We start from the raw sequence: 10,296 nt of genomic DNA, 5'->3' as shown, positions 1-10,296 counted from the left end.
CCCCATTTTTTTCTGCGGAGCAGCTTGTATTCTTGTATTTGTTTGACTGAGGTCCGGATAATGTTATAAATAAGTTTAGGGTTAGACATAGTTTAACTGAGGTTATGTTTAGGAATAAGGTTAGGTTTAGGTATAGTTTACTGAGGTTACGTTTAGGAATACCAGGTGAATACCGCCGGATTTGCCCCGGGGTGACTGTGTTTTGGGGCGAGCGTTTTGCTATTCGATCTCAGCAGTTGCCTGACAACCAACCAACCAGTGACAGCGTGACCATCATTCCTCCAGGCAATGGGGTCTAAATTCTGCATTTTATAATTTCAGTTAGTCGTTCTGCGATTGGTCATCCTCCAGATGGACGACATTCTCGTCCAATCAACGGCCCCGGTTTAACGTCGTCCGGGAACACAGTTAGCGTCCGGGACAGCGGGAGTTCGCGGGAAAGGAGCTACAGACAGTACAGTCGGCATTTCCTATTTCAACACAACTTCAGACAGAAGGCCTTGGATAAAAAGCATTCTGCGTTATTAATTGATTGGTCAGTATTAGTTATTAGTGTCTTGTAAGCGAGGGAGGAAACGACAGCCTTTTCCCAGAGTGCCAACAAACCACATGCAGCAGCAATGCTAGTGAAGCTATAGCACCGATGCTACATTGTTAGCTGCACCAGCTAGAATAGACTGAAGTCAGCTCTGATTGAATTGAAGTCAGTCAGTGAAGAAACACGTAATTTTAACACAAAGGGCGTCGGAAAGGGAGAAAGAGCCACCGCTGCTGCACGTCTATGAAATGAGTCTGTTCAATTTGGAGCGTTTTCGTTTCGACAAGAAGACGTCAACTCCGAACAAACAGCAGCAGAACGGCAGCATAAGTCCAGAGTCTGAGAAGGAGAACAAGCCAGGTAACATTAAAATGAACCGTGTTCACATAGACAACGCTACAGCTGCCGACTTCCTGCTAGCTAGCTGTGTACCAGAGGCTGACTCCTCAAAAGATGCTATTGCTAACAGTTAGCCTGTGAACTTGTCTGCTAGTGGGCTCGCCTTGCCCCTGGGGAATTACCAACACACAGCCTTAGCCTGGGATCAAGAAAGACTATCATAGATTTGATCGAGTCTGGCTTTTACTTGCGGATCATAGACATGCAAATGTAAAAATCGACAAAATACCTCTGATAGTCTTGATCCAAGGCTATCAGACAGCCTGGGCTGTTACTGTAGATTCTGACTGTGGCTGGTTAAGTTTATCTGTCTACATTAACCGTGGTGACCATCCATTACTGAGAGATCTCGTTCTGTTGTGTAAATCCCACTAGAACAGTGATTGTAAAAGTGTAATCTGATTAGATTTAGTCCATAGGCTGGTGACTGCAGTCAGTGGCCTGTGTACTAAAAGTTGGCCTCCTGGCCTGTCTGGTAGAGTGTGTAATGTCACAACATAACCTCAGAGGGGACAGGTGCAATGCATGACACTTAAAAATTGTTATTCAGCATATCTAGCCTTGATACAAGACTCGTATATCATATGACAGTCTTGACAGATGACCATCTTGTGATCCAAGGCTAACATATCTATAGATTTGTAGATGGACACACATACTGTAGCTGCAAGCAACTTAAAGGGTAGTTCAACCCCAACATTACTTTTTCCCCCCACTTTTTTACTCACCCCATGGAGCCTTGAAGTTGTGGAGATTCTTTAGTTTTTGTCGCATTCCTAAGCCAATAATTTGATGACCAGTGGACTCAAAAGAGTCTCCAGACTCCAACAGGATGTGTAATTGATAAAAAATAAGTAATGTTGTGGGTGAACTATCCCTTTTTAAAGGTTGACATTAAAGGTCTAAGTTGCCATTGTCAGCCCCGTTGATGAGAAACGGAAAAGTCCTATCTGAATGTATTAAATTACAATAATAAACTTACCAATATTGCACCTCTGCGACAGCTTGGGTTATGCTCTTTGTCTCTGTCAAGGCTTTGTTTAGAAAAAAATCCACCTATTGTCATGTTACTGTCAAACTCTGTGCAGCCATGATTCTTTCAAATTGTTCGTTGAGTTTTGAATCGCTCTGAATGTCCTGCATAGTGCATACCACAAAATTGCACTTGGGCAGGACATTTTATGATGAGCGTTCCCCAAAACAAACACTTGGAAAGAATAATGGCTGCACAGAGTTTGACTGAAAGTTGCTCATTAAATGTCAAAGGTGGACAAAAAAATAAAAACAATGCCTGCCTTGACTTGAGTATAACCCATGCGTGTCCTTAGATGTGCAATTTTGGTGAGTTTATTGTCGTTTAATAAAATCAATTGGCACTTCTTCTGTTTCATGAATGGGGCTTTCAGTGGTGGAGCCGCTATCGCAACTTAGCGGTTGGATAGCATCTAAATTGCTTGCAGCTACATCACACTATCATTTGCCCAGGCCCAGTGTTTCAGTGGTTAGCACTCGCAGCAAGAAGGTCCTGGACTCCTGGGTTGAGTGGGTTCGAACCCGATTGGGACCTCTGTGAGGAATTTGCATGTTCTTCCCATTTTCATATGGGTTTCCTCCTACACCACCCTGGGTGCTGCTCAGTGGCTGCCCACCTAATTATTGCCTCCGAAGCAGGCAATTCCTTAAGGCCCGTTCATAGTCCCTAGATGTGTCTAAACGTACGTCATGGGGTGAGGCATTCCGTCCGTTCTTTACGGACACATACATGGTTCGCTCACGTTATTTAGGAGAGAGAGATTGCACGTACCCAATGTTGCCATGTCTGCTTATTATAAGTGATTTTGGGCTTATTCTTCTGTGTAGTTGCTTGTAAACAAACAAGCAATTTTTTATTGGTGGTTGCGGTTTTATTTGGTCTTGTTTCTAAAGTGTAGTTGCTTATTTGGGCCAATTATTATTTAAACCAGTGATTCTCAAATATATATTGTAGATCTGCTATTTTCATATCATGTGGCCTAGTCGATTCTTTTGGGCTTGTTTTCATAGACCTGGTTACTTATTTCTCTCACAAAATCTGGCAACCGGTTGTGTCACCCTACAATGCTATGAAACTAGCATTGTAGCCCAGTGAAACTACAGGCAAAACGTAGTGAACGTCCGTCGGGCTGACGGTGAATGTCGACTGAACGGACGGAACAACTGGAGCCGTAAGTGACGGAGGGGGAGTAAAAAACGACAACGCAAGGAGCGCCGGCGCTCGTTACGTATCCTTACGTCCGACTATGAATGATACTTTACTGTCATATGTGCATCATCTGTATCACACTTCTCATATTGTTTTTCTCATATCATTTTACAGCTCGAATGAGATCTGACAAAAGCAAGAAGGTGTTTGAGGAAGTCATTATCAATAGTGACTCGGATGAGGAGGAACGTCCTGACCCAAAGGGTAACTATAGGGCTCCAGACAAACTTTTTCCATTACCGTACCACAAACATCACAAAATACAATTTTTAACCAGCCCAAAGTGAATGTAACCCGTCCCATGTATTATTAATATTATTATTACTGGTGAAATATACTTGGCAATCCTTTCTATTTTATATTGTGATTTGTGCCCTCTATTCAAACAACAAATCACCCTGGCGATTTTACTCATATGGATAGAAGCGTTAACTGGCGGTGAAAAAGTAATAATTATTCCTAATTTATTTAATTAACAAAAAAATCCAGTCCAAACGTAACCCAATATCATAAACGACACAGAGTCACCTACCTGACAGAATCGCCTGGGTGATCTGTTTATTTTTAGAACACAGTTCTACAGTATGGCGCAATCTATTAAGATTTCTCTATGTTGAATTTCTATTGGGGAAATAATCTGAAGTCAGGACTTCAGTACTCTATAGTCTGTATTTATTTGTTTATTTGGTCGGGACAATGCATGAACACTAAGATATAATGTAATACACATGATTGATTAAGTGTAAATATGCCGAATTTAGCAAATGCTAATTTCCATCCATATTCTCCAAAGGATACAAGAAGAGGGGCACTGGGCACTAAGGAAGAGTGGGCACCTCAATGTAAAATGTTCTATTTTGTTCAAAATGTAAAATAATTAAATATTTGAAAAATGGTCTTAATGTTAGTAATTTCTTTTACATTTTGGACCAATTTTACATTGAGGTGCCCACTTTTCCTTATAGTATGCTCTCTTCCTGTTACCGTCCCCAAACACACATCCTCACTAACGCACTTTGCAAAATAACCTTAAAATTGTGATTGTATATTTATTTAGCCTAATAGCTATTATGTTGACATTTACGCGATATATCTGCTTCAAGAGAGACGGATCAACAAATCCACCATGGGTTTGTGAAATCGCTGCTGTGCGTACACGGGGCTAGTGCAACCCACAAGCCCCGTGTACACGCAGCAGTGATTTCACAAACGGAAGTTTTATATAGATTTTGTACATGATATGAAACGTGCACTGAGTGGTAGGGCTATGCACGGAAAAAGTATCAAGGCTGTGATGCGCTTTTCTGTCTCCCCCTTAAAGATATGTTTATCAGGCTATCACTCCATTAACGCCTATGTTCATTGGATCGGATTACTCTTGACATAATTTTATGCGACTATGCATTATTATTTAAGAACAGTCTACGTACTACCAGCACTAAGTTATGCCATAAATACATAAATAGTTGTGGTGCAACAGATTTTTGTAACTCACTAGTTCCAAACTAACTAGTTGCTACTAAGCTTGCCTTCTAGTAGGGACTTGACGCCCTAACTTAAGACTGAACTTAAGTTCAGGTGGTGCAACCCTACAGATGTACTGTATAAGTGCCTGTAGGCAGTGTTGGGCAGTAGCGAGCTACAAGTAGCGACGCTACATAGCTTAACTACATTTCCCAGTAGCGTGACGGTAGCGTCGCTCCTTTTGAACCAAGTAGCGTTTTCTGTAGTGTAGCTATTTTTAGACCCAAGTAGTGATGTAACGTCCATCATCGCTACACGCTACTCTCACTGGAGAAAAGTTGACTGCTAAATAGCTTTGTGAAGAAAAAAGAAATCCACGGAGGTGATTGGTTGGTTTAGATATGACGACTCACGATTGGGTAAGGAACATTACGGGTAGGCCAATCAGAGTCAGGATAGGGCGGGTCATGCATGCCAAACCAGGAAGGAAATCAAAACACAGACCACATGAAGAGAGCAGTCCGCGGTGCTCAGTGGGATCAATAATAACGTGTCCGCAATACTTTTCAGCTGTGTGTGGTACTTTTAGATGGATACAGTAACAGAAAGATCTATCCACCGTCCCAGCCATGGCTGTTGAAAGTAGCCACAGAGCATGGATCACAGACGATATATTATAACTCTATGATCACAGACGGAGCCAGCTAGTTTTGTTAGCCATTAGAAGCAGTGTTGCCAAATTGTGCGAAAGAAACAAGCAACCAGGTCTATAAAAATAAGCCCCAAATAAGCTGATGAAAAGCTTTACATAACCATTGTCAACTGTTTCCAAACAGCACACAAGTCAATGCCCTTTTTTTTGTCAACAGATAGATAACTAATAGATAGCTGCTATTTTTCACTTTAGGCAGAGAATGAATAACATTGGGTGGGGAAAAGAAAAGGCAAACTAAAATAAATACATACAGTAGGCTACATAAGAGGGAATAGATCATCTAGAGCAGTGGTTCTCAACCTGTGGGTCGGTATCCCCAGGGGGGTCCCCACATGATTTTTGGGGGGTCCCCAGATGACAGTGAAGTGACCATTTATGGACTTTTAAGGCCCTTTTAATACAAAAAAAGAGAACAAAAAGTAGACCATTACAATCAACAAACTATATTATAAAAACTGTGTCAGATATTGGCCAAATAGTCAAATAATATAAGAAAGAGGCAAACATTTTGAAAATAGCAGATCTACAAGCTCACAACGCTTCGCATTGTGTGGCATTGTGAGCTTGTAGATCTGCTATTTTCACAATTTGTATCTGTGGAACCAAGTCAAACTAAATAATGCCTCAACAACTACATTCCAAGTGCTTGTCAGGGTGGGGGGTCCCCAGTTCAAATATGATTATTTTGGGGGGTCCCCAGTTCAAATATGATTATTTTGAGGGGTCCCCAGTTCAAATTTGATTATTTTGAGGGGTCCCCAGTTCAAATATGATTATTTTGAGGGGTCCCCAGTTCAAATATGATTATTTTGAGGGGTCCCCAGTTCAAATATGATTATTTTGAGGGGTCCCCAGTTCAAATATGATTATTTTGAGGGGTACCCAGTTCAAATATGATTATTTTGGGGGGTCCCCAGTTCAAATATGATTATTTTGAGGGGTCCCCAGTTCAAATTTGATTATTTTGGGGAGTCACGGCCTGAAAACGTTGAGAATAACTGATCTAGAGCACTGCGAGCAGTGTTGATAATTCATATCTTTTATATACATTTATTTGGATTTAAATACAGTCTAAATTGATCAATTGATTTTACTTACAAAATGAGGAATATATAGGAATATTATTTGAAAATGTCAGTTTTGTTTGACATCACACATTATACATTATAATAAACAATCAAACTGAGCATTTTTTGCCTGCCTATTTGTTTGGTGGAAAGTTGTTCTTGATCATGAAGTTGATAAAAAAAAAAAAAAATTAAAAAGTAGTGTCGATGTAGCTAGCTACTTTTGCCATGTAGCTTGTAGTGTAGCTTACTACATTTCTCTGACGATAGCTTCCGTTGTAGTTGAGCTACATTTAATCGAGAGTAACTAGTAGTGTAGCTTGCTACATTTTCCAAGTAGCTTGCCCATCACTGCCTGTAGGTTTGAGGTGTTTGTGCTTTGCTTATGTTTCATGTTTAAAGACTAGCTGAAATAAATGGCCTTTTGCGACCATATTGTGACATATTTCCTAGTGAAACGGGCTGTCGGGTGGGGGCAAGTCTGTCTGTACCCTCGGCTATGGGATTTTTCTTTTTTTAAATGATTGGTACTTTCTTTGGGCTATGGAATTTTAAACCCCTGCATGCTGTGTTGTGTGCCAAGGCGGTGGCGGTGGCGGTGCTGAATCAAGTTTGTTACTCAGTATTGCAGTAACAATACATTTGTGTTTGTAATAAAACATTTACAAATGTTTCTTTAGCTATCTGTTTATAAATCTGTGTCCGCCATCTTTATTTGACATTCGGTGTTAAGACATACCACTGCTCCTAATAATTGCCTCCTAAGGCAATGATGTAAAAAGAGCATCTGTATCTCATCTGTATCATATTTCTCGTATCATTTTACAGCTCGAGTGATGCCTGTCAAAAGCCCTAAGAAGTCGCATCACCGAGGAGTGGTTTTTGAGGAAGTCATTGATGACACGGATGAGGAGGACCGTCCTGGCCCAGAGGGTAACTACAATACAGTATATTTATGACGAGATGTACTGTATCAGCAAGAACTGTACCTACAGGTTTGAGGTGTTTATACATTACTTATGTTTCACATTACAGTAAAGAAAAGGCTGCACACTCGTAGCCACGATGCAGGATTTATTTGAATGAGAAACCAACGTTTTGACCTAGCAAGGTCTTCTTCAGGGAAATCATTTCCCTGAAGAAGACCTTGCTAGGTCGAAACGTTGGTTTTGAAAGTTTTGAGAATCACTGCTTTAAAGGGAAACCTCATCGATTTTCAAACTAAATCCCATTGTTCTGATATGAGATCACTGTCTTGTGTGTATTTCTTTGAAATGTTGACATTGTAAAATGATGTCAAACACATCATTTCATGTCACTGTGCGTATGGAATGTGCACCTGATGACATTCAAACGGTGAGCAGCCACCGACTATCTAAATAGTCTGCTCACTTCTCCTAATAATTCAATTGCCTCCTAAGTAGGTGATGCCCTACTGTAATACGTGCATCATCTGTAACACATTTCTCATATTGTTTTACAGCTCGAGTGACATCTGTTAAAAAACCTATGAAGTCGCATCTCCGAAGAGTGCAGGCTCTTGAGGATGTCATTACTATTAATAGTGACACAGATGAGGAAGAACGTCGTGATCCAAATGCCAAAATAACGTTAACCATCAGAGCCAAGTAAGGGTCAGCTAAAGTCCTTTGGTGGAGAGACATTTAAAATGGACTTAAACCCAGTCCACACCAATGATTCACAATGCAACCAGTTGCAACTGCAACCACTTGAATCCCAAAACTGGGCCGATCTGCAACGGGTAAATTCAGACCTCTGCAACTGGTTACAAGTTGAAACTCGTTGTGTTACAAATCATTGGTGTGTACTGGGCTTAAAAAGCAAGACCACTTTGGTAGAGGTTTGGGTTGTGTAATTACCTTGCCATGATGTAACTCCAAAGGTGGACAAGAAATCAAAAAGAATTGCTCCATTGATTAGAAATGGATAATTCTAAATTTGCTCCTCATTGACTTACATTGTACCGTAAAACAGCTCTCAAAGTCACTCTTTAAGCACATAAACGAACACGAACAAAGCTGATTCAGACAGTATAGAACATCACCAAACCCAATAAAAATGTTAACTTCCTGCTGATTTTACTATTTGAAGATCCGGATCCGGATCCGCAAATCCAGTCCGGGTTTTCTTCTTAATAAAAATGGCAAAATCAACAGGAAGTTAAAATTTTTATTAAAAAAACAAACAGTACTGGGTTTGGTGATGTTCTATATTGTCTGAATCAACTTTGTTTGCGTTTGTTTACATGCTAAAAGAGTGACTTTGAGAGCTGTTTTACAATACAATGTAAGTCAATGAGGAGCATATTTTGAATTATCAATTTCTAATCAATGGAGCAATTATTTTTGATTTCTTGTCCACCTTTGGAGTTACATCATGGCAAGGTAACTGCACAACCCAAACCTCTACCAAAGTGGTCTTGCCCTTTAACATTGAGTAAATGTCTCTCTGCTGTTGCATTGCTTAATTTCTTCAGATATTATTGAAGATGCATGTCATTTGAGTCAAATAATTTTCAAATGTAATGACTTGTTTCACCATGTCTGTATTCCACAGGGAACCTGTGAGAAAGTCATCCAAATGTGATGTTGAGCCGGAGATTGAGGGAAGGGTAAACAAAATATTGGAACTCTTCCCTCAGAAGAGCAAAGAGGAAGCGTTGGAGGTATTTGTTTAAACGTTTATTTACCCCCACATACCATATGAGAGTGCTTGTCATGTTTACCCAGCATTCAAAAACACAACCTTTCATTAACAAAATATAACATGATATAGGTGTGGGTAGCGTAAGCATAGCAAATTATTTTGTGAAGAGTGGGAAGTATGTCAGATTTAAATCTTTTACAGCTATTACCGAATCTACCTGAATAATTGAGTCAATATATATTGTTATATAAAATAAACATATTGTATTTGTACAGTACATTTCCTTTGGAAAGCAATCTTTTGTCTAGGGACTGATTTTCAAATCAATCCACCTCTTCGAATACGTTCAACCAACAATAATATAACTTTGACAAAAAATGAACATGCAACACAATTGTGTGTTGGTTTAACCTCAAGTTAGTTTCAAATCTCTGCAAGTTGATTTTCATACTGTACTGAAATGAATGGAATCCAATGGCATCCTCGAAGAGCAAGTAAATTATGATATGTTTTGGAAAATGGTCAGCATTAGTCATGTACAGTATGACTAATCAATGAGCTTAACTTGCCAGAATGCCAGTATGGTCCTTTAACAAACCCCTGTTCTGTTAACTGTTTCAGCTGCATTCACAAATGGGTTCCATACTCAGAAAAAACATGCATACTCTTTATCATGTGCCACCCAACTACAAATATGGTCTAAAAACCACGCAGTTGTTGACATAATGCCAGGCAATGTAGTTCTTGATACATTTATCTATAAATTCCAGGAATCTCTGTAGTTCTGACTGTGCCTGTGCCTATCTCGAGAACCATTCATCCAGTTAACTTGACACTTGGCGGGTGTGCAAGGAAGTGCCGTGCTGAGTGTGACAAGTCTTACCGGATAAGTGGTTCTCCTGAACTGTCACTTCACTAGTCCGGTGGTTCTCAAAGTGAGGTCTAGGGACCTTCAGGGTTCTTGAGAGGTTTGCAAATAGTTCCTTACAGGTCTGTAACTCAGAGAGTTATGGGTGTCCTTGAAATTAAAATGTTTGAGAACCACTGTGTGTAACACATTCTTGAACTATTGTGACCTTCTTGTCCTGACTTTTGTGCAGATTGTTTCGAGCACGAGCACCTTGGACGGGGCTATAGCTGCATGCCTCATGACGAGTGAGTAATCCAAACCGCAAACACTTCTATTAACACTTGTAACAAAGGT

General features: G+C 40.1%; 1 protein-coding gene across 3 annotated transcripts in view; it reads left to right on the top strand.

Moving 5' to 3' along the window:
- Positions 1-392: 392 nt before the first annotated feature.
- Positions 393-10,296, top strand: part of smarcad1a (SNF2 related chromatin remodeling ATPase with DExD box 1a) — a 30,636-nt gene continuing 20,732 nt past the window's right edge. Inside the window, exons 1-6 of one of the 3 annotated variants that reach the window (XM_084053858.1) lie at positions 393-898; positions 3,294-3,383; positions 7,254-7,358; positions 7,909-8,053; positions 9,003-9,057; positions 10,193-10,247. In XM_084053858.1, coding sequence (XP_083909984.1) covers positions 787-898; positions 3,294-3,383; positions 7,254-7,358; positions 7,909-8,053; positions 9,003-9,057; positions 10,193-10,247 — 562 coding nt within the window. In that variant the 5' untranslated portion in view covers positions 393-786. Of the gene's footprint in view, positions 899-3,293; positions 3,384-7,253; positions 7,428-7,908; positions 8,054-9,002; positions 9,112-10,192; positions 10,248-10,296 lie in introns of those variants that run through there. The other 2 variants (XM_084053857.1, XM_084053859.1) reach the window with 2 other exon arrangements.

This window comes from Gymnoscopelus microlampas (genome assembly GCF_963454915.1).
Source record: "Gymnoscopelus microlampas genome assembly, chromosome: 4".
Classification (NCBI taxonomy): Eukaryota; Metazoa; Chordata; class Actinopteri; order Myctophiformes; family Myctophidae; genus Gymnoscopelus; species Gymnoscopelus microlampas.
The sequence above is the reverse complement of the archived record's forward strand: the minus strand, read 5'-3'. Positions and strand labels throughout refer to the sequence as shown.